Source organism: Cheilinus undulatus, linkage group 3 (genome assembly GCF_018320785.1).
Source record: "Cheilinus undulatus linkage group 3, ASM1832078v1, whole genome shotgun sequence".
Taxonomy (NCBI): Eukaryota; Metazoa; Chordata; class Actinopteri; order Labriformes; family Labridae; genus Cheilinus; species Cheilinus undulatus.
This window is the reverse complement of record NC_054867.1, coordinates 30,776,634-30,801,299: the sequence shown is the minus strand read 5'-3', so window position 1 is coordinate 30,801,299 and position 24,666 is coordinate 30,776,634. Positions and strand designations below refer to the sequence as shown.

Genomic DNA, 24,666 nt, shown 5'->3' with positions numbered 1-24,666 from the left:
TAGTGTCTGCCGGACATAGTGTCTTGTCTGATGGCTGAAAGGCACCATTTTAGTCTCTTCAGACCAGTGAACTTCCTCCCACTTGACCATGGAGTCTCCCACATGCCTTTTGGTCTCTGTCCTTTTGCACGGTCACTTATTTTTTGAGGAAGGCCTGATCTAGGCAGATTTACTCATGTGCCATATTCCTTCCATTTCTTCAGGATAGATTTAACTGAACTCCGAGAGTTCAGTGCATTGGATTTTTTTGTATCCATCCCCTGATTTACACTTTTCAATAACCTTTTCTCTGAGTTGCTTGGAGTGTTCTTTTGTCTTCATTCTGTAATGGTAGCCAGGATTAACCAGTGACTGGACCTTACAGACACAGAAGTGTTTATACTACAATCACTTGAGATAAATTCACTGCACTCAGGTGATCCTCTTTTCACTAATTGTGAGACTACCAGCACCAATTGGCTGGACCTGTGTTGAATTAGGTCAGTCATTTTAAATGGGGTGGATATTTATGCAGTCACTTATTTTACTTATATTACAAATTTTTGTTGAATTGACATTTCTTTGTAGAAATCTGTTTTCATTTTGACATTAGGGGTTGTTTTTTCCCCCTGAAAAGCCAAATTATCTAGACCATGATTGATTTATAAACTTAATAAAAAGGTAAAACATCCAAGGGACTGAATGCTTTTTGTAGGCACTGTAACATTTACAACACTGTAGGGCCCCACCACCATTATATAATTCACTCAGTCGTGGGCAAAAAGTTAGATTTATAACAAATTTCAATCACCATTATACATAGCTACTGAGTGAGGTAAGATAATACTACATTTACAAAATACATCTCAATGGCAGAATCATGTATGCATTGGCTTTTTAGTTTCATTGTTGACTGTTAAATAAAAAGGGGAGGGGTCTGTAAATATAGTGCACTAATGCTATCACTGATGCTAAATCCTGATTTGAGATATCGTCTTAGTATTTGTGCTTAGCTCAGCTTAAGCTAAACTTAAAAAAAAGCATCATATTTTGCCACTGACATGAAGACAGTATTCCCTCATCTTGTCTTATTCCTGAAAGAAAATCAACCAGCATTTATTGTCAGGCTTCTTCTGAAGAATCAACACATGTAAGAAAAACATAACATAATAGAACTGCCCCCAAAATATCTTGCTTTGCAAGAGGTATAACTTTTCCTGGGGTGGAAAGAGTATAAGAATATTGTACTCATATAAAAGTGCAGTTACTCTGAGTAAAAGTTACATAGGTGAAAGAAAAAATGCTGGTTTGTAAAGCTTTGCAAGTAAAAGTGAAAAATAATTCATTTAATGTTAACTCGAGGTATTGAGTACTGGGCTGCTTTTCTGATACCTGAGGAGGTTAAAAAGAAAAATATGATACTTCCTTCAGGGGCAAAAACTGGAGAATGGAGCTCTCTAACCATATTGTTTAATTAAAGACATATTCAATACATTTCAGTGTGGCCCCAACTGTATAATGTGTCAACTTTGGCTCAGTCCCATTTTTAACTGCCACCCCTACCTCTTCATTTCATGTGCTTCCTTACCCATGATGCAAAGTTAAAAGAGGAAGTGGGGAAATCTTGAAGTGGGACAGCCATTCAAGTTCCTGATATGCCAGTAGTAGTTGCTAAAAGCATTTACGTAAACAGACACATTGACAATTCTAGACATTTCTACTATGAGTGTTTTTTGAAAAGGCAAAAAAAGATGAAAAAGGACTATTATGCAATGAAAAAAAAACTTCAGTTGGGATATAATGAGCTTCTGAGTTTACCTGAAGTACTGAATAGTTCTGGGTAGCTACTTTTGGCCTGTACAGTAAAATATGATCTTTCCTAAATGTGCCATGAGAACAAGAGAATATACATTTCTTAGTAGGTTGTTTACTACAAAGTGTGACTTAACCTAAAGTAAAATGCAAAAGCTGTTTTGGGATGAAATGTGGAATCAATATCTCTTTAGCCATCTCTTTATCTCTAGCCACTGAGTGTAATCAAACCCAATCTACTGGCCAGTTTCCTGCCTTTGACAGAAAACTTGGACCTCCTTGTTTTAGCTTTAAGTGTTAGTTTTTTTTTTACTTGGTACTTGATGCTTTTAAACATGTAGCTAAGCAAAATACTTTCCCCTGAAATACTTCAGTAAAAGTAAAATTAATGATTTCAAAAACTACTAAAAAAGTACAAGTGCACAAAGAATCTATTCAGTAATTTGAGCTAATGGAATTACTTACTTTCCACCCCTGTTAAAAATGCAGGCTTTGGTTTGGTTGTGTGTAATGTAAAAAAATACCATCACACAGGAACTACAATTTACTGGTCCATACTTTTATTTTTTAAGATAAATCACATCCTTTACAGAGGGCTTGCAATATTTTTTGGTATGTCTAAGGCAGTACTTCAAAAAAAGAAGTTGACTACGTTAGAAATGTATAAGCATAGTCTTTATACAAATTAGATAGCCTACAGTGCTTAACAAATTTATTAGACCACCACCCAAAGTAAGGTTTATGCCACAGCTGCATCATGAAGTGCTTTAATGCAGACTCTTTAATTTTCACTGAGCTCTCGACATTTTACCATTTTGAACAGGAATGAGGAATTTCAAACTGAATTCACCTTTTTATACGCAAATTTGAGCCGGCTCACTGGGCTTCTCTGAGAAGTCAGAAATGAATCAAGCATAACATTCAACCACTAAAACTCATTTTTCTGTTCAGGAATGCAAGTAAATAACTATAATTTGACATATTAATCAAGAAATATTAATGTGCTTTACTATTTTTTCAGTTTTATTGTAAATCAGTAAATTTGGGTGATGGTCTAATAAATCTGTTAAGCATTGTACATACTGTACATGTGATTGATTTAAAGCCTTAATCAAGTTAAAAATGCTCTAAAATTTGCTTTTTAACATCACTGAAACCATTTTAATATATATACATAGATTTATATACCTAAGTCAGGGTATTTTTCAGTATTTCATATAGGCTAGCTAGCTGTCAGAACCAGGTGGGTATGATCTTGACGCTTGTGTAATCTTTGTTGTCTCCGGTCAAGTCACGTATCCAGCTGTGTGTTTTGCAAGACAGAAACTCTGAAATATGTAAGAAGTGGCCGAGTAGGATGTAAGGACACGTACGCGGATGCATGTTCTGTTCTTAGGAATGTAAGGTTCACTTGTGTATAACAAAACGATATATATTTTGCTCTCAAAATACTCCGCCGACTGTCAGTCCCCGTTTAAGTTGATCCTATCGAACAGCCCTGTCTGACTCTCGTGCTCTGAATCCTTTAAATTCTGATGCCCATCTGTTGTATCAAGTAGTGATACAAAAGCAGCTTGTCTAGAATAATCAATACTCGCAAAAAATATGCAAAACAGAACTATTTTGTCCCATCCGTGCATTCATGACGAAAATAGTGTGTTGATTTTTCTGCTTTAATCCATTTCATTAAGATGTGTTTCCAGAATTAAACTGGGGTATCAAACGGTAATTTTGTGCAGTATATTTAGGCAAAAGTATGTAAAACACAGTGCTAGAACTAGATTTATCTAGGAAGACTGTCTAGTTTATTTAATGCTTTCTAACAGATAACAGTACCCCAAAAAGCTATGGATAAATCTGGAAAATTACAATTGTTTGTGGTATCTATAATAAAGTCTTTTATGTACTACTTTTGGATGGAGCACATAGGAAACTTTTCTGCCTGTAAACATTTGAATGCAATCAAAACTTGAATAAAATGGATGTAATTGCTGACTTTAGGTGTAATGTGAATATGATATGCTGAATAGGTAATACTACACTATACATATTATTTATTTACACTTGTAGTATTTGTTTCTATAGTTAATTGATGATAGCTTTATATGTAGACATTAACACAGCATAATTTTATTTAGATCTATTCTAAATATACAATTGAAAAGAAAGGCATTTCCCAAAGTAGAGGATGTTTTTATCTGAAGTTGCAACGTGAGCAGGATTTTAAACATTTAAACTGAGAGGGGTCTGTCTGCAGCCAGACTGTCTTGTTTAAACTTGTCAAACTACCACTTCTTGGGTAGACTAAATTTACAGTTGCTGATTCCACTATGTTTAAAATCCCTAAACAGCCGTCATAAATGTAATTATAATTATCATAAATCTTCACTTAAACCCCCTGAACGTGCTCACTAGGTTTTATGTTGGCTATCTTCCATAAAACCGCTCAATGAACCACGAGAGGCATGAACGAACAGAGATTAAAACAACTGTGAGAGTAGGGAATCATCTTGTCGGTAGTCTAATCTTTGCTGTCGCCCGTCCTGTTACATATCCAGTTGTGTGTGTTTTGTAACAAATGCGGAAATATGTTGCAAGTAGCCGAGCAGGAAGTAAGAACACGTTAGGGAGTGAATTTGCCAACCTTTGGACTGTAAAGACTACAGTGGTGTTGTAAAACGATGTTTATTTAGCTCCTAAAATGCTCCGCCGACCGTTTGTCCCCTCTTGACTTTATCCTGGCTACCAATCGTTGCTAACCACGCTCCGACGTCACAGTCCTGACAGTGTTTGGCTGTCGTGGTCTGGGAGTGACTGAAGAGTGTGTTTCTGACCGCTCTGATAAGATTACACTGTACGTTTAACACACTTATATCACAATACAGCAGCATGCCCGTGGGTAGGATTTACTGGAAACTCTAGGTGTGTAGTCCAGCAGAGCAACATTATTCTGTTCATATTTGGCTGAGGACTCGAAGGCTAAGTGAGAGGTAAGTGACGTGCCAAGGTTATTCAACTATCAAACTTCTCACATGTAACGATTTTTATCAATATGTGCACGTTAACTTTAAAGCCAACGAAACTACATTTACACTTAGTACATGAGTACTGGAAAGGGTGCGCCGCGACGTCTAACCATATAAAGACAGATTAGCTTGAATTAGCATGACTGAGGGGTGTCAACAAATTTGGTAATTTTCATGGTTAGGTCGTCCCTACCCGTGACTATTCTAACTTAAGCCCATTATTTACATCTACTGATTATTACACAAGGAATGAAATTTCGATGATAGGTTGAATTTTTGCATGTATAGTTGTGTACAGCCGTTTGTCGTTTTATATATATATATATATATATATATATATATATATATATATATATATATATATATATATATTAAAGTAAACAGACATGGAAAACTTAAACATGCTCAGATCAACAAAGCCCAGTAATTACAGGATATAGGATACTGCTTCAAAAAACATTATGAAACATAATGAAACTGTATAAATCCACCCAAACTTGGTTTCTGCATTGTACTGTGTTTTCAAACAACACAAATCAACAATGAAATGAAGTTTTCATAAGCGCATGTTTGTTAAACATGTGCCCACTCTGAAGTATCTACTACATTCTCATACCACCAATATTACGAAATTTATGCCAGTGAGGCTTTATAGCTTACCTCAGTTGACCTGAATCATAGGATTCATAAAGGATCCAGGCCCCCCCTAGAGGGAGACTGAGGCTCTGTCTGCTCACACAATCACTAATAATATAACTGGATAGATTAGGTCATAGGTCTATAAATAAAACCTTAAGATAAGTCTTTCATTATTCAGGGCTGCAGTCTCACAAGTTTACTTCACTCTTGCCATTGTCTTTCAAACTTTGACTTTTACCAATACTCTTTTTCTGTGGCGTGTCCTGTTGTTATTTTAGAACATGTTGCTGCCTATGCTTGGAATGACCGCCCTGCCGCACCTGGGTGGGCTCTATGGCGGTTACATCACACGAAAAGAGGTGAAGACCTGGTACCCAACCCTGCAGAAACCCTCATGGCGACCACCCAATGCAGCGTTTCCTGTAGTGTGGACCTGTCTGTATACAGGCATGGGGTAAGCAACATGAGTCTATATCTTCATATTATGAAAAATATATTGTATTTTTCCCTCCATTTAATTATTGTCTCATTTTCCCATCTTGAACTTTAACATTTTAACCTTGTCTCTTGTGTCTCCTCATTGTTGAATCAAGATAGTGTTTTATCAGCCATCGGGATCCATGTTTTACAGTCTCTCATTTAGGATATATTTCCCAACCTGTAAGGGGTGGGGTCATACAAATACAGTGATGTGCATAGGTTTTAGGCATGTAGGACATTAAGGATTCATCATGGGGGCAGCCAGAGTCAGGCTCAATACATGTTAACACGCATGTGTGTGTCGCTCTGCAGCCAAGGTCAAGCTCAATGGCATCTCTTTTGTCCGGGCCATTTCACCCCTGGTGATACACCCAGAGGCCACTGGCCTTTTTCAGGCCCTTGGGACATCCACAGCACAACCAGGGGCTCATGGCAACTCTACTACCCACTTGGACAGTACCCTAGGCTATGCTTACTCGCCACACCAACCCCCGACTTCCCCCTTAAGGTGTGGACTTTGTCATTTTTCAAATGCAAGGACATCCAGAGCACGACTAGGATTGTGTCAATCCTCCCTTCCTCACAATGGTGCTCTCTGGCGGACTCACTCGCCATTACATGCCTTACATTAGCCTCAATTTTTGGCCCGAACATGCCTTGAAGTTCTGCACAGTACTATATGTAAATAAATTAATGTTTCCTTTACATTAGTTTTGTATGAAAAGTGCTATACAAATAAAGTTTGAGTGTTGATGGTGAAAGCTTTCTTAATTATGCCAACTTATTGTAACTGTTTGACAGGTATGGTTCGTACCTGGTGTGGAGAGAGCTGGGAGGTTTTACTGAAGATGCAGTGGTTCCTCTGGGACTTTATGGGCTCCAGCTAGCTCTGAACTGGGCCTGGACTCCTATCTTCTTTGGTGCACACAAGCTGAAATGGGTAAGATGAGCACATGAATATGATCATATCAGTGATGGGGTGATTAACAAAAAGATTATAAGGGAGTCAGCATATGAAACAGCAGAATGTTCTTTTTGTTATTTTAACCAGACACTCCTTCTGTCCAATTTAGGCTTTCTTTGAGATTGTGCTTCTCACGGGGACTGTTGGAGCCACCATTGCTTCTTGGTATCCCATCAGCCGCACAGCCGCACTGCTGATGACACCCTACCTGGCATGGCTGTGCCTCGCCACTTCTCTCAACTATTGCATCTGGAGAGACAACCCTGAGAAAAAAGAAGAGTAGCAGACCGATCTCTGTGCGTCCAACAAATCCACTGAAATAATATCCCACTGTTATCTGTTAAGGTTCAAACCACAATACTAGCTAATCAGTATCTGATAATATGATGACGAATGAGAAAATATATTTTTAACTGCTTATCAATTGAGACCTTTTTACCTACAGCCTTCCACACCACATCTGAGGGGTATATCATGAAGCAAGCTCAGTATACCCAGGCTAGCAGACCCAACCAAGCTTTCATTTTCAGTTCAAGATCAGTCTCATGAGGCTGGTTAAAACTTTCTCTGTTAACTTTCTGCTTTAGGCTGTGTGTGCACTTACACAAAAGGGGATCTTTGGCATGTCACTTGATACTTCTTCCACACAAAAATAACAACCACTGGCTGTCTGCTTCAGTCAGATTAAAATTATGGAAGGTGGTGATACATAAACCTTTTGGGGTGAGAATATGGAAACTCCTTTGGCACTGCACAATATAATTTTTTAATCTATATATTAATTAGTTGATTTTGCCATCTTAGAAATATGTTTCTTATTGTGTATTTTCAGCCCAGTGGGAGCATGACTATTAAACCTTATCACTGATACATCCCATTTCAGCAGTAAAGTTAGGCACTGTGATTATATCAAAAAGCCATTGCATAGCCATATTTAAAAAATACGCAGAAATACCTTTAAAATGTGGATAAAGTCAAATTCATCACTGATATTGATTCAGTATGTGATAGAATTCTTATTTTCCACAGTATATTAAACAGAGGATCTACAATGCTAGCCAACAACATTTCCAAGAAAGTGCTTTAATTCTAAGTTCTGCAAATAACATGCCTGCTTTATTGACAAGGCTTCATTCTTACTTTAAATTTACATTGCTATAGATTTTTTTTTTTAAATCTTCATGCTTTTTGCTTTTTTATACTAAAATTGTCCTGTGTGAGCATTAATGAAGGATGTTGATTTAATGTTACTGAAAAATATATAAAATAAAGATTTCTAACAAACTCATTAGGCAGTGAATACATTCATTCTGTCACAGCAGGACACCAAAAGCTTTCTGAAGCCCCAGCACCTCCTGGGGTCCCTAAGAGGCAGAAAAATGAAGTTGGTGAGCACGCTGTGAGCTAAAGAGAATTCTGGGAGAATGGTGAAAGTGAGATCACATAAATCACAGGGACAGTATCAAGGTTTAAATATGGCAGACATTCATTGTTGAAAATTTTTTGATGAGAAGTGGGAGGAAAATATGGTACTAAGAAATCAATCTGAAATCAGATTGAACACATAGGGCCTCATTCACCAACCATTATTTATAAGAAATTTGTTATTAAAACCCTCTTTGGCAGTTTTTAAGATTATGGCATTCACCAGTATTTTAATTCCTGATATGTCCTTAGGTAAGAACAAACTTTAAGTGCACTTCAGAGCACTCTTATGAACATTTAGGTGCTGATATGACAGGATGAAGTGTTGATTTTGCACTCATCAAATAAGGTAGATTAAGAATGACACAAAACAGTTTCAGTTCTATTTTGACTGCATTTTTTATCAACTACACTGTTATATAATGAAATAATATGCTTAAATACACAATCTAAATATTGGCACGTTGAAAAGTTTTTATCGTACACTTTTGAAAACAATAAAGAAAAAAAGACAATCTTCTCAGAGGGGCATTTAAATGTGTTTAAATGATGTTCCATCATTTTAAAGCATCACTTTTTAGAATAAATATGCATTTTAATCAAATAATTCCCACTGTCGGAAAAAGGAAAAAAAAAAAAACGAAACATGACTAACACTCTCCTCACTAACATATGGGATTCATCCTTTTCTTATTACATGATACATGTAATTTCTAACTTAAGAACTTTCTGGACCAGTGATTTCACCTAATTAACTTGTTCATAGTATATATTAATATCCATAACTGGTGCTAAAAGTATAAATAAATGCTCCCCTTTTGGTGTCATTCAGAGTAGAACTACATCCACATTAAAACTGTAAATGTCGCAATTGTTTTTCCAGTTCAATTTAACTTGGACATTACTGACATCTCCTTTCACTCCTGTGCTTTCGGTGTTTGCACACAGCCCTATATGGGCATAAAAGGGGGGGGTTTCTCAATGCTAATCAGGAGAAACCTGCATGTGTTAGATCTTTTTTAAACTGATGGATGTTTAGAGGTGAATATTCTTTTCCAATCATCTACCTCATGTTTCACAGAATTTTTAGACAACATTACAAGCATCAGTTGAAATTTTTAAATTGAAAGCAAGCTATAAACAACTACAAAAGCAACTCTTGAGAGCGCAGACTTCCGCCATTAGCCCTATTTTCCACTAGTGAAGAATCCTTTAAAAAATTCCTGGATCTGTCTCCATGTGCCCCCCCCCACCACAGCATTCGCCAGTTACTCCCTCCCCGGTGGGGTAGAAATATGTTGAGGTAAAGCACCGGCTTTCCTATGTGTCAAGCGTCATGGCAGAAGCGTTGCCTGGCGGTGCCAACAGATGCACTGACAGTCTCACCCATGGTCTCACTGGATGAATGGAAGTCATGGCAGAGAGTGAATATTCCTCTATTCCTCCCAGCATTATGAGTATTCTTGCTACAATTTACTGTCTTTCTCTCTGTTATGCTCCAACTTGTCTCCTCGACCGGGTATGCGTCTTTCAAACTCTATAAACTCCAAAACTTTGAATAGAAACACACCCAAAAATGCTCCTGGGATTAAAGTTACTCATGTCCAACATCTCCTGGTGTAAAGTGGTAACAGCGCAGACCTCTGCCGTTAGCCCTATCTCCCAATAGTGCAGAATCCTTAAAAAAAATCCTGGATCCAGACGGTGATCCGGATCAGTCCCAAAATCTAATCAGTTCTTCTTTATGCCATTTCTGACATTTCCTGAAAATTTCATCAAAATCCGTCAAACAACTTTGTGAGTTATGTTGCAAACAAACAAACAAAGTAACTAACTAACAAACCCTGCTGATCACATAACCTCCTCGGCGGAGGTAAAAATGACACAAGTTCATAAAGATACCAACAATAAACTTTATTTCTATACATGCAAAGGAAACAGAAAGAGGAAATCAAGAGTAAAGTTATTTTTCAGGAGCTTTTTCTGGAGTGTCTTCAGGTGATTTGGAGAATCTTTCCATTAATGTCTTCCACAAACCCTTCTTTTCTTCATCCATCTGTTGCACGCTCCCTGCATCACAAAGAGAAAAAAAGTTCACTATAACTACCCTGTTTTATCAACACAAACCTAAAAATTTTATTTGATTTGTGGTACCTGACAAAAGCACTCGACACTCTTCTGCAGTGACTCCAGTAAAGCTTGTTTCTCGTACACGAGGAAACTGTGAACAGACACAAAGACACATAAAATAGGGCTTATTTTTCTCACTGAACCACACTGAACTACTTGACTGAGTGAAAATGAGCTGGTTCAGATCATCTATGACCTAAAGGCATGTGACACAGTAACAGGCATTTCTAAGCTGCAGCAGAAATTAAACACAACAGAAAAGACAAATTGCTTTTCCAAGTGGGTCAGTGTTTAGTAATAAAAGACCTTTGTACTAACTATAAAATACTGTATGAATGATACTAAAAGGATAGCAGCCAAAACTACAGTCTTGGATACAAGGGCTAAGTTAATTTCTTTGCATGCAAAGTTAATGTTACAGACAGTCCTGAAAAAAAAAAAATCCTTAATCAACACAATGAAGACGAGAAAATGATTTACAGATCTTTGTCCCAGAATCACGTGAGATTTATATGCATGTATACTGTGCTTACTCGTTGTCTGTATACGTTTCCATTAATCCGGGCCAAACTTTCATACATCTGGTCACATTTCTCTGGATCTGAGATCTAGTGAGAAAAATTCATCAATTGAAAAAAATGTTAAGAGCAAGAAACACAAATTCTCAATGTAGCACAAAGAAAAAACACATGCAAGCTCCACGCAGACATACACTCCCCTCCAAAAGTATAGGAACGGTGAGGCCAATTCCTTAATTTTTGCTGTGGACTGAAAACATATCTTACTGTGAAATGAGTTTCCCAGTACCCCCTAAAATTCATTCAAAAAGGTTTTAACTGCAAGTGCATCTCAAAAAATAAGAATGTCAAGCAGAACTTCATTTTTTCCATGATTTACTTCAGAAAGTTACATTTTCAGAAATTCTAGATTCATCTCTGACAAAGTGAAATATTTCCACTCTTATTTATTTTGAACTTGATGATTATGGCTTAACATTCCCAAAAATCTAAAATCCACTATCTCAAATACTAGAATATTGTGGAAAAGTCAAATTTGTAGGGGTTTCCTGAACCTTCATTCTCATTCGGGTTCAATACACACAACCACAATCATGGAGAAGACGACTGACTTGACAAATGTCCAGAGGACAACTACTGACACCCTTCACAAGGATGGTAAGCCACAGAAGGCCATTGCTGAAAGGGCAGGTTTCACAGCGTATTCATGGAAAGTTGACTGGAATAGAAAAGTGTGGTAAGAAAAGATGTACAAGCAACAGGCACAGCCTTCAGAGGATTGTCAAACAAAGCAGATTCAAGAACTCTGGGGGCTTCCTATGGAGTGGACTGAAGCTAAAGTCAGTGTATCAAGAGCCACCACACACAGACGGGTCCTGAAAGTGGGCTACAAGTGTTGTATTCCTAGTGTCAAGCCACTCCTGAACCACAGATGTCATAAGCTAAGGAGAAAAAGATCTGGACCATTGCTCAGTGGTCTAAAGTCCTGTTTTCAGATGAAAGTAACTTTTGAATTTCATTTGGAAACCAAGGTCCCAGAGTCTGGAGTAGGGATGGGCGTTTGGAAGAAACCTGCCACCTCAAGCATCTATAATGTTAATGATCAATTAACTGATTAACCATTATGTATGTATAAAAACATACATACATACATGGGGATATGTATGTGTGTGCGTGTGTGTATGTGTATGTATAACATTTCCCTATAAACAAAAACAGGAAACTAATGACTCTGTTTCTTAATGATTTCTTTATTTCACCCTTTGAAAGCCAAGGGCTCGTAATTATAAACAAGGCATGTCTATTGTATTACCTATCACAGGGATGCGCAAAAAAAAATATGCAGGCATCTCAAAAAACTATTCAAACCCCAAAACAACCACAACAAACAATAGTCTTAGTTGGCTGCCATTTTTTTACTCAAAATAAAGTTAGAAGGATTCCAAAGTCAATAGCCCATGATATAAGAGAGAGCGGGTCTCATTAAAAAAATCCAACCAACAAACAAAAACAAAAGCCAACATCAGATCGACTAAATTCCTCGTGATCGACCAAATTCTTAACGACCAATTAACCTATCATCGATTAATTGTTCCCATCCCTAGTCTGGAGAGAGACCTGAGAGGCACAGAATCCAAGGTGCTTGATGTCCAGTGTTTTCCATTTCCATAGTCAGTGATGGTTTCGGGAGCCATGTCATCTACTACTGTTGGTCTACTGTGCTTTACAACATCCAGATTCAACACTGTCAGCCATCTACCACAGGATTTTAGAGCACTTCATGTTTCCATCTGCTGAGATTTATGGAGATTCTGACTTCCTTTTCCAGAAGGACTTGGCACCTGCCCACAGTGAAGCCAAAACTACCAGAAATTGTTTTGCTGACCATGGTGATACTGTGTTTGATTGGTCAGCTCAACTCTATAGAGAATCTTTGAGAAAATATCAAGGGGAGGATAAGAGATACCAGACTCAACAATAGATCAGCTGAAGGCTACTATCAAGGACACTTGAGGCTTCATAACACCCTTGCAGGGCCACACACAGATTGGCTCCATGCCACATCATAACAATGCAGTTATTCATGCAAAAAGAGCCAGACCATGTAATGAGTGGATAAATAAGCAGAATTTCACACGTCAACATTTATGTGTTATAACTCTTTCTTATGTACTGGTATTTTGTGATAATCTAATATTTTGAGATGGTAGATTTTATGATTTTGGTGAGGTGTAAGTTATTATCATTAATATTAAGGCAATAAAAGTCTTAATATTTCAATTTGTATGAGACGACTCTGGAATATTTAGAAGTTTGGCTTTTTGAATTAAATCACAGGAAAAAAAAAGAACTTTCCCATGATATTCAATTTTGTTCGAAGCACTAGTACATGCTGTACATACATATTCACTATGGACTGCAACATTTCAATTCAAATACCAAACACCTTATGATAATTGTTCATTGTGGTACATCTTAAGAACCATTTTTTATACCATTGTATAAACAGAATTATGCCTGAAATTTATTATCATGTCAGCTCTCCGTCTGTTCCACAGCTTAACTCCACAAACAGATCCTAAAATTTACTGTATTCAGCATCTCTAAGTTAAAAATTTTCTTTTGTTATGCAAAATAAAAAATATCTGGCTATGTTATTTTACACTAATATCTGTCTGACTTGTATAACTACCATTAATTTTGACTAAATTTCGTCAAAAGAGAAATATCGTTTATATATAGCTGCTTTAAATTAGATTACTTAGGTGTAGAACTCGAACTACCTGCAAAGTGTATTGGTTGCTTTCCTCTATCACTTATGAAACACTGGTTACACCAGCTTGTTTTTTTTCTAGTTGGTCCGTGCAATGAAGATAATTATCGAATAGAAATTTGGAGAGTCCTTATAACATCAGACGTCCCCTTGAGTATTTTGATACACAAAACAAACTAAAGTTTTAGGTTTAAATTACTGACTAAGGCAGCCAAGGTCGAGCTTGTTACCAGTGATCCTCTTAGCTCAGTCTGTTGCGTAGCTAACGTTAGCAGCGGCAGTTAGCAGCCGTTATGTCGTTAATGACCCACGCACCTGTGTATTTTCACCCTCGCGGAAAGCTGCAGCCACTCTCTGTCGAAGAAACGTCCCCAAATCCCGGCCTTTCTTTGATTCGTCCTTTGGCCATTCTTCACACAGCTTCAAAAACCGACGATACCTGGTGGCAGACATCTTTAGGTATGTAATTTATTATCGCATTGGAACGTCTGAAGTTTGAGCCTCATCGCACGCCGTACTTGTGCCACATCGAAACTCTTCCGTTTCCTTTCTGACCATTTCGCACCCCCTCGTTGCTGTTGCTGTCGTTACACCGCACATTGGCAAGATGAGTGGAGCAAACGGCAAAAAGGGGTCTTCCTCCGGTGTGATGGACTGGATCAGTTCGGCTTGTCGGTTCGCAACAGACAGAAACGACTTCAGAAGGTGAGTCTCCAATCCAGTGCCGCGCAATTTTGATGTGATTAATCGGTGTGGTCGGTGCCCTTGTGGCTAATGTTAGCACCCTGTGAGATTTGGCCTTGCGTTGCCCAAACTCTGTAGTATCTGTGATTCCTCAAAACTGTTACTGCGAGATCACAAGCCAGGTAAAACTGGTATCAGCACCGGGATACAACAACAGAGAGCTTTAGCCCTATTATGTCAACGAACGGTTTAGTAGCTCTGGAAACTAATATTAAAATAAAGTAGTGCTGACTGAATGACCTTTGTGGGTCATACTTTATGATCTGGATTCAGAGGATTTGTATTAAAGAAAATCTTGTGTACATTAGAATAAATCTACAAGGCATGAATTGTTAAACTTTAATGATATGATATTGGTAAATGATCTGGATGGATAGGCAGCTATGACAGTCTGTTATAAACAAATGTAAAGAGAAATTCCTGATTATGTTTGGTGTGATCTGAAATGTTAACTTTTAACAGTGTAATTACCTATCTTAAAATCTACAAAAAGGTAAGAAGATTTTTAAAGGTATGTTTCAGGCTTTTAACTTTATTTGACAGAGGAGGACAGTGGATAGAGTCAGAAACAATGATGTGAGAGATGGGGAGACATGCAGGAAAGGAGCCACAGGCTGAAACCTGGGCCGCCCACATACGTGGGGCACGACTTTACCACTAAGCCATATGTGCCCCAAGAAGATTGTTTTTATTTATTTATTTTTTTCCAAGGAATGGTGTCATTATAGCAAAATCCTAAACTTACAGAAGATGCAAATAAGAAGGAAATTACTTCAGTACCTGTTCTGATGCTATAGCAACAAAACATAGAGGCCCTGGCCACCCAATATTGGATCACTTTGAACTGTAAATTGCAGGAAAATCTTTTCACATGTTTGCAGCTGTCTGGTGAAAGTGCACTTTGGTGCAAGTTAGTCAGTGCTCACTCCTTTTAACCCATGGCAACTTTTGGGTTAAATTTGACTAGCAGTTCTTGTTTGAAGTTTCAATATTTCTAGCACAATTAATCCATGAATTAAAAAAACAAAAACAAAAAAACAATAGAAAATGCAAAAAACATGGTTTCAAAAGCGGTGTTTACCACACAGAGGCAACATTTAGGTGAGGCCACCCAGGTATTTGTGGACCATTTCTTCTTTTTGAGGTCTGTATATATAATCACCATCCATGGAGAGAAGAGCGTACATCATTGTCCCTCCAGTAAATCATCTTATGCTAAAAATAATGCTCCTCCTTCTGTTTTTTAATTTTCTGTGCTCTTGCACTCTAGGATGATGGTTGCAATTTTCTGTATTTTACCATCCATCCTCACTATGTTTCTAGAAAAAAATCAACACAGTCCACAGTGGTCTAGCGGGTCGTTTATACCAGTTCTAGCAGGTTTACCTGACAATAGTCACTGACTGTGTGTTGAAGCACTTAGCTTAAAAATAAAGTGCAGCTTATGCATGCTAAGTCTGCTACCATCATGTAGAGTGATTCCTGATACACCCCTACCAGTCCATTGCAAGGGCAAAAACAATAACCAGTAGTGCAGCTCTTTATCCCTCTTAAGTACGTAAAGGTCAATGACAGAAAATTCTTAAGCATGGTTCGTCAGTGATTGTGCAATAACTTTAACTCCTAGAGGGAGACATAAGTCTCACACAACAGGCCTAAAGTTAAATGTTATTTCTTGTCTTCAGGAACCTCCTGGTCAACCTGGGATTGTTTGCAGCTGGTGTTTGGGTTGCAAGAAATTTGTCAGATTTTGACCTAATGTCTCCTCAGCCTGTCACATAACCCTGTCAAAACCAGGATGATGGTAAGCTCATAATTTTTATTTACTTTAAATAATGTACTGCTGAAGATATTTTTTCGTGATGCCGAGGTTCTAATTCACTTTTTTCAAATAAACTTAAAACAAAAAGTAAGGTAATTTGTGTTTGGTACATTATTTCTTTGTTGTAACAGTGCTTCTTGGTAATAAATCTTATACCATTGGAAGCCTGTTTATTACCCTTTTAAATGATGCCACATTTGTAAGGATCATGCATTTGTGGGATGAGCAGCAGAGCGTAGTATGTGGGTTGCGCCCATGAAAAATGTGCCAAATCTTCTCTACTTTTTGTTTTCAGTTTGTATTACTCCTTATTTCTGTTCTTTCAGGTGTCTCGGACCAATAAAGAAGAAACAACAGACAAGAATGAAACTTTAACAACTACTTAAATTTGTTCGGGAAAATGCTGACCTGAATTAGCTTTCAGTTAAACATCTTTCATCTTATCATAAATGCCGTCAAAATAGTTTTTTGTTTTTGTCTTTATATGTTTTTGTATTCAGGAAAAAGGTTCTGTAATATCCGTGTTTGTGAAACCCTCAAAAAGTGTTTGGTAGTCAAACTGTCTTTATTTTGCAAAACAATTTCCGCTGCTATGTCCACGCAGGAACTCTTTGTTGCTGCTGCTCGTAAACATCTGTCAGCTGGTAGAAAATCCCTGTCTGTCTGTCAGAGTCTGGACCTGGCGGCTCAGGTCTCTGCTGTAGGTCTAGGTTTGAAACCAGCTTTATTGTACGACAGCAATGGGGCGAGGGCAGATCAGGTGCAACGGTATTTGAGCTCCCTGCAGTCCTCCCAGCTTGTGTCTGAATCACTTCTCACTCTTGAGTTAAACGGAAACACTCTGGTTGTAAATCCAGTCACAGCCAGAATGAATGTTGAGCAGCTGATTGATCGCAGAAACGTGGCTGTCGTTGACATTTGCCACTCACTGGAGAAGCCCACCATTGCTGACCCGCTAAGAGCAGAGCTGAAGAGCATGACGCAGGATTTACTGCTACTCCTAAGAGAGATCCAGTACCTGAAGGAGGCTGAAAAACCTTACTATGTCAGGGAGAAAGCAGAGGAATGGAATCTATGCACAGTGTTTGGTCTTCTGTTGGGTTACCCCATCACATACTGGTTCGATCAGACCACAAGTTTTGAGAACTGTTTATCTATGACTCCGCTGACCGTGACAACAGCCTCAGCAACATATCAAGTGGACACAGCAGACCACAGATGTTGTCTTTACTCCTTCAGTGTCCCCTCTGCTCTGCTAGAAGAGATGCAGATCCAGCTGGAAAACTGGAGGTTTTGTTTACAGGAAGGATTTAAGCAGCAAAATGTCCTGAAGGACCTCACAGTTTGTCAGTCCACAGTCACTCTGCCCTCAGTCTGTTTGTGATGCTAATATGCAGTGTGTTTGTCCTTAATAAATGGTTGGAAAATGTTTTTTTTTTACTTATTAACCACATAAACTCAGCTGATTGTTTCTGAATGTGGGGTTTTATTCAATCCCCTGCAGACAAACATTTCCTACATAAAGACAGAAGCAACTACAGTTTATTATATTTAAAAATTGAATTTTTTTCTGATTATGTACAGTGCTTAAAAAATTTATTAGACCACCCTAACCAAAGTAAGGTTTATGACACAGCTGCCCTAAACAGCGTTGGTAATTACCAAAATCATTTTTTATGTTTCTGCTATGGTTACTACATCAATATGTAGAAGCTCTTTAACCCAAATGATAATTTTAATGCTAAAATATAATTATTGTTATCCATTAGAGCCCGACCGATTGATTGGTGGGCCGATTATAGCGTATCACAGATTAATCAACATCGGCCGATATGTAGCCGATATTTCAACTCTAAGAGCTCATGCGGCACGGATCTGTTGTGCCTTCCTAGTAATGTCTTCCAAGCATTCGTAGCTCTTACAGAACATTTTCTAGTTAGCCCGGAACTTGGCTGACTTTCCAGAGTCTCTGAGGACAGTGTTGTCCTATACAACAATATGTGACACAGTTTATAAAAATGATAACTTTTCAACGGTGAGTCATAGAAACTTACTCTTTTTTCCTCTGAAAGCTGACCATTTTGCCATTTGTTTGCGACCATCAATGTCTCTGTAGCTCTAAAGGACGCCGTTGTAGCGAGCTCAGAACTTTGGTGACTTTTACGGGTCTTTGGATATTAAATCCACATTGTTACATCCGATAATTAGTGTCTTTTTATCCATTTTTTATCCATTTTCGATCATGTACTTTGACTTTCTTCAGTGGGCAGCCATATTTGTTTGACATGCAAAGCATTGTAGTAGTTGTAGTAAACCAGTTGCGTTCCTACTGCTTAGAGGAGTCAAGAATAAACAATGATAAATGCAACTGTTAATTCACATGTCCACCATTATCTAATATAAGACTTTTACACGGCGTTTTAATGTCATCTAAGTTGCATCTTTGTGAAATAAACAAAGATAATATAAATATAAGAATTTGTGTTCATGTACAGTATATATCCTGTGTATATTAATGTTCTCATTTTATATATCGGCCGATATATCGAATATCGGCTTTCTTTAGCTCCCAATATTGGTATCAGCACTTGCCCCAAAAATCCCATATCGGTTTGGCTCTATTATCCATGAATTTCAAATTTACTGATTTACAGAAACACTGAAAAAATAGTAAAGCACATGATTATTTCTTGATTAATATGTCAAATTATAGTTACTGACTTGCATTCCTGAACAGAGAAATTAGTTTTTAGTGGTTGAATGTTATGCTTGATTCATTTCTGACTTCTCAGTGAAGCCCTTTGAGCTGACTCAAATTAGGGTGAATTCAGTTTGAAATTCCTCATTCCTGTTCAAAATGGTAAAACGTGGAGAGCTCACTGAAAATGAAAGAGTCCATATTAAAGCACTTCATGATGCTGGATGGTCTTTGAGACAAATATGACAGGTGGTCTAATAAATTTGTTAAGCGCTGTATCTCTTAGCAAATTGCACATCAGATAATCTTTTCAGAGTTCTTCAAGTATATATTTTGAAACTTAATTTAACTGCACTGTTTAGATGTGCAGAAGTTGTATAGTAGTAGCTTTATTCAAGTAATTGTTGGTACGTTTAGGGGACTAATTGGTTGTCTAATCACTGGTCTTTAAAATACTGACTATTTCTATGAAGATAGATTTTATGAGGACAAGCTGATTCAACCTCGCTTTAGTTTTTTTTTTTTTTTTTTAACATGTATCATCCCTTTAGAATTAGGAAAACACCCATTAACCAACTTTCCTGTTACCCTTTTGCAGCCTCCAGCTTCAAATAAAGACTTTACACAGTGAATCAGTGCTGTGTCATTTATTGCAATTTGCACATATAATAACCGGACTTCTAAAGTTTCTCTTGGAAGAAGCAAGATATCAATCCCATGACACTTATCTGTTATAGTAAGAGAAGTTAAATAAATTATTAAAAACTCTTTGAATGCAGAAACTGTTTTGATATTCAGTTACCCTGCATGTGATAAGTTAACAGAGTGTCCAGTTTTTGCAGTGAACTCTCCTGGCATGGCAGGAGGAAGTTGAACCTGACATCCTGAAGTAGATTTTATGTTTAAGTATGAGGTAGTTTTAACAGACTTGAAAAAATTAAAACAAACTGAAAGACCTTAAGGGTCAGAGAGGCTGAATGACTGACAGCACCTCTCCACAGCGGCCGCTCACTTTCAACTGGGCCAGGTGGTCCGCTCTCGTTGACCCGATGTTCAGGATGGCAACTGGCATTTTCCTATCATTTGCTGCCAATAAAAACCTATATCCTGAATAGACCTTGAAAAAAAAACAGAGTGGGACACAATCAAAAACAAAATTCCAAAGGACTTTTATCAAATCAGTTCTTAATTTGAACTTGCACTTTATGATGCCCCCCCCAAAAACCTACCTGTAATGATGACCCCACGACTAACACAGCATCAGACTCTGCCAGTCTGCCATGCACAAACTGCACTGTTGCTTTGCTCACAGTGTCTCCAAAAAAAGTGACCTCAGGCTTCAGTATCCCTCCACAGGCTTCACAGGATGGGACTCTGAAACTAAAGACCTGCTCGTCCTCTAAGAAGACGTCACCATCAGGAGCCACGCCACCTGCCTGTGCGCTCCATTCAGGGTTCAGAGCTAAAAATCGTTGCTGGAGCTCCTCCCTCGGTGAGATGTCACCACAACCTAGACACATCACTCTACAGACACAAAGAGAAGCCACATCAATGTTTAAACATGTTTCATTAGATAGATATAGGAATAGTTGCTGAAAGGCACAGTTCAACCAAATGACATCATGTTTTACTTGTTAGCATGGGGAAAACTTAAGTTATCTGGCAGTAATGAGACAACTAGTATGAAACTACAGATGTCAACTGAAACTCCTTGTTATCCATAGGAAATTTGATATCTTAAAAAATGCAGATATACAGTCATGTGCATACGTTTTAGGCATGTAGGACACTAAGGATTCATCAAGGGGCCCTATGTGTCACAACATGGGACAAGAGAGGAAGGGTGGCTGCCAAAGTCAAGCTTGACACATGTCAACACACAGGTCTGGCAGCCTAGATCAAGTTCAACAGCATTTCTTTTCTCTGGACCTTTTCACCCCTGGTAATACGCCCAGAGATCATCAGCATTTTCAGGCCCCTGGGACATCCACAGCACAACCATGGGCTTGTGGCAACCCTACTGCCAGATGTTAACCCAGGCCATTCTTACTCATCACATCCACCCCGTACACCACCCTAAAGGTGTAGACTTGTTTAATCTTTCAACAGATTATTTTCCCAAGCTCATGGTGATAGGCAAGGATATCCAGAGGATGATCTGGGATGTGTAAATCCTCCTTCATGCCCAATGGTGCCCTCAGACGGACTTGCCTGCCATTACACGCCTTATGTCAGCCTCAATTTTAGCCTAAACATGCTTTAAAGTTATGCACAGTATTGTATATCCACTTGTGGCTTCTGTACCTTTCAAATATAGATTTACATTTAATGTACAAATACGTGCAGAAGCCCCAAAATGTATGGATGAATGTATGTTTAAGGGTTATGCACATATAGAACAGTTGTATTCTTTCCAAGTATCCTTGACTAACCACAACCGATCCCACTGTTAACATACTGTAAGCTAATGGTCATGCTTGTCATGTCAGAGGACGTGTTTCACCTGTGGGCACAGCCGTGGAGCTCAGTCAGTCTCTTCTGTCCTGCCTTTGAATGAAGAGCATCCACATTCTGTGTAACCAACCAGTGTAGTTTGCCCCTCTCCTCCCAGCTCTGCAGCACCTTGTGTGCAGCGTTAGGTTGATGGGAGGAGAACTGCGGCCAGCCAACAAAGTTCCTGGCCCAGTAGCGCTGACGGGACTTTGCGCTGCGGACAAACTCTGCATGCTGCATGGGTCTCCTGTCTGTGCGAGCATACAGTCCGACCCCCTCTGAGCGGTAATCGGGGATCCCTGACTCCGTGGAGAGTCCTGCTCCAGTGATAACAAACAGGCATGTGGCCCGGGATATAAAGTCCTGCAGCAGCTCCCGAGAGTGAGCATCACTGGAGCTGCAGGCTGGCACAAAATTCATCACACCTGCAGGGACAGATGATGCCCTCCTGACAGGTGCTGTGCGTGGGAAGAGGATCTGCCATGGTACTCTCATCTACAGCAGGAGAAAAAGTGTAACTGCAGACAAAATCCTTAAAATTTTAACAATTGCTAGTTTTAATTCCTGTCTCCCACCGAGGGGACACACGGGCTTCAAACAGTGGGTGTGAAGGTTCAACTTGTGACCCTGGTGACTTTGATGTCTCCGTGGTTACAATGCCTCTTTCTTTTAAAGACATATCTGATAACTATCTGAGAAATACTTACCAAAATCTGTATTTACGAAACGGTTACTACTCTTTTTGTTTTTAACATTTTGACCACAAGACCACACTCTCTCGGTTTAGTCACCGGTTAACAGGGTCGCCCGTTGAACCAATACACCGGTCACTGAGCGCCATTAGTAATGTAGCCGCTTCACGAATGGCACTCGTCACACACATAATGTAACAAATTTAGAATACTTTCATCGGCGTTAATGTCACAAAAGCCACAAACTACTGGTAATGAATATTATTGCAAAAAATTGTTTACAACAACACGTTTCAACCGGTGACATTCACTAGCAACTAGCTAACACAACAATGTTAGCTAGCAAGTGAGCCAACTTTGTTAAAGACCGAGGGTAAGCTACTTTACCTTATTTTTTGGCAGAAGTCAGGAGTGAAGATGTTTGTACAATAATGTCATTGCACACCAAGCTGATATAACATAGGAACCTTTGTCAGCCTGTCTCAGTGCCACCAACAGGAAATGCTCGTTTAGGTGCAACACCAAACACAGTAGCGCTGTGTTTTGGAAGATGTAGTCAAAAACTTGAAGCTCAGTTTGTCCTGTTTTTCCTTAATTTTGATGAAACCAATATATTAGAAATTAGTTTGTTATTTTGAATGAACGTTCAAAAGGTTCAGAATGATAGTTCAGCCAAAGTAACTTTTACTTGAGTAATGTACTCTGGTACTTTAACAAAAAAAAAGAAAACAACTCACTTTTGTTTTTGTTTTTGTTTTGTTTTTGTTTTGTTTTGTTTTTTTGTCGACCTTTTTTTTAATGAACTTTATTTCAAGAATAACATGTACAAACAGTGCATGAATGCATATGGATACAACTTTCAAAAATAAGTGTAGCACAGACAGTAAATAACAACGTAAAAACAAAGAGTAGTGAAAATTAAAAAAAAAAAACGGGGATGACATATCAACACATGCTTTTTGAAGTAAGATAAATCAGTTCAATTCATCAACGACAAAAAAATTTAAATTGGGAGCACATGTTTACAGTTCTTATAGCTTTCTTGTTTTTGGATGAAGAAATTGTTCTGATATAAAACTCAGTTTCTTTCTGAAAGGCTGCAAAGTGGGGTTTTGTTTTTGAATATTTACATATGGGAATATGGAGCTTTGCAAGTAATATTATGAGATTTATCACAAAATATTCATTAGCATGGGATTTTCGATAGTTCAACTGGCCAAAAGGAACATTTTCCAGAAAAAGTTCAAAGTCACAGGTAATATTATGTAATATGAATCTACAAATATTTTGCCAGAGCTGAAAACAACTCACTGCTGTTCTTTGTACTTTAAATGTCATCAAATTCTGATTAAACTGGTGCTTTAACAGCATCCACACAAAGCTCTTCCGCCATAATTGCACTGGCCTCTTGTTGCTGCTTGCTTACATCACGACTCCGCCGCGCCTGAAAATACTGCTCCTCAACACTGATTGGTCCTGTCACTTTCTAACCGGGCCCAGATAGGTTCAGACGGGAGCTTTGCAAGATGGATTTGCAAGTGAGAAACACAGCGTATGCATCTGTGTTGCAAGGTTGCTACACAGTAGCACAAAACAAAAGAATGATTCCACATCACATCCCAAAACAGCTGTTGGGAGCAGCAAAAACTGGAGTGTTGATATCTCAGGGTGAAATATTTCAGAGTTGATTTTATCTCCCAAAGTTTGATTTTGACTTCATTCTGAGTAAAATGGTTCTCTGAGTGTTAGTTCAACTCTTTAAAGAGTCAGCTGAACACAGCTTCACCCGCTGCTATTTCAAATCTGGCAGGATGTGTGGGTACGGTTGTGCCCTTGGGCAGAGTGTTCAGATGTGTTTTATATGTGTCAGTTGTGTAGTATGTTTGGATGTTGCACCCTGGACTGGTCGCCAGTCAATCGCAGGGCTGATATATAAAGACAGACAACCAGGCACACACACACTCACACCTAAGACCACTTTTTAGAGTCACCAGTTAACTTATCAAGCATGTATTTGGTGGTGGGAGGAAGCTGGAGTACCCGGAGAGAACCCACGTGTGCAAGGGGAGAACATGCAAAGGCCCTGACCGGGAAGCAAACCAGTGACCTTCTTGCTGTGAGGCAACAGTGCTAACCCCTACACCATCATGCAGCCTGGATAATCTGTTAGTCAGCAATAAAAGGTTATTTGTCAATTTAAAAAATGTTGCCTTTGTGTTCATTTAAAAATTGCACAATTGCATCACAGTTTTCCTTGGGTGAAAAAATGCTGAAAAAATAATGGATGAACTGAAACAAACTCAAAGTAATAACAGTAAAAACTAATTAAAAAATCAAAACAGTTAAAGCTTAGATTCTTTGCCTTATTTTTAGAAACCATACAATGGTCCATCATTTCCTCAAGTACGTACATTTTGTGAAACATAACCCTTTATTTATTTCATAATATTTCAGTTATGTTACATGACAAT

The 24,666-nt window shown here is 38.4% G+C and overlaps 5 protein-coding genes across 5 annotated transcripts; 3 read left to right on the top strand and 2 right to left on the bottom strand.

Moving 5' to 3' along the window:
* Nucleotides 1-4,375: 4,375 nt before the first annotated feature.
* Nucleotides 4,376-8,188, top strand: tspo (translocator protein). The gene is made up of 4 exons (XM_041783974.1): nt 4,376-4,781; nt 5,735-5,910; nt 6,738-6,876; nt 7,010-8,188. Exons 2-4 carry the CDS (start codon nt 5,738-5,740, stop codon nt 7,181-7,183), a joined length of 486 nt encoding a protein of 161 aa, XP_041639908.1. The 5' UTR covers nt 4,376-4,781; nt 5,735-5,737; the 3' UTR covers nt 7,184-8,188.
* Nucleotides 8,189-10,218: 2,030 nt separating this feature from the next.
* Nucleotides 10,219-14,278, bottom strand: LOC121507385 (ubiquinol-cytochrome-c reductase complex assembly factor 2). Its single transcript, XM_041783685.1, has 4 exons — nt 14,062-14,278; nt 10,989-11,063; nt 10,480-10,546; nt 10,219-10,395 (listed from the first exon to the last, which is right to left on the bottom strand). Exons 1-4 carry the CDS (start codon nt 14,197-14,199, stop codon nt 10,289-10,291), a joined length of 387 nt encoding a protein of 128 aa, XP_041639619.1. The 5' UTR covers nt 14,200-14,278; the 3' UTR covers nt 10,219-10,288.
* A 3-nt stretch (nt 14,279-14,281) lies between these two features.
* Nucleotides 14,282-16,773, top strand: tomm6 (translocase of outer mitochondrial membrane 6 homolog (yeast)). The gene is made up of 3 exons (XM_041783686.1): nt 14,282-14,451; nt 16,176-16,294; nt 16,639-16,773. The coding sequence occupies exons 1-2, from the start codon at nt 14,354-14,356 to the stop codon at nt 16,270-16,272; spliced, it is 195 nt and encodes a 64-aa protein (XP_041639620.1). The 5' UTR covers nt 14,282-14,353; the 3' UTR covers nt 16,273-16,294; nt 16,639-16,773.
* Nucleotide 16,774: 1 nt separating this feature from the next.
* On the top strand, nt 16,775-17,741 carry c3h1orf74 (chromosome 3 C1orf74 homolog). The gene has a single exon (XM_041783684.1). The coding sequence runs from the start codon at nt 16,797-16,799 to the stop codon at nt 17,694-17,696; it is 900 nt and encodes a 299-aa protein (XP_041639618.1). The 5' UTR covers nt 16,775-16,796; the 3' UTR covers nt 17,697-17,741.
* A 1,901-nt stretch (nt 17,742-19,642) lies between these two features.
* On the bottom strand, nt 19,643-22,672 carry sirt4 (sirtuin 4). Its single transcript, XM_041817462.1, has 4 exons — nt 22,583-22,672; nt 21,514-21,998; nt 20,240-20,534; nt 19,643-20,127 (listed from the first exon to the last, which is right to left on the bottom strand). Exons 2-4 carry the CDS (start codon nt 21,996-21,998, stop codon nt 19,975-19,977), a joined length of 933 nt encoding a protein of 310 aa, XP_041673396.1. The 5' UTR covers nt 22,583-22,672; the 3' UTR covers nt 19,643-19,974.
* Nucleotides 22,673-24,666: the final 1,994 nt, after the last annotated feature.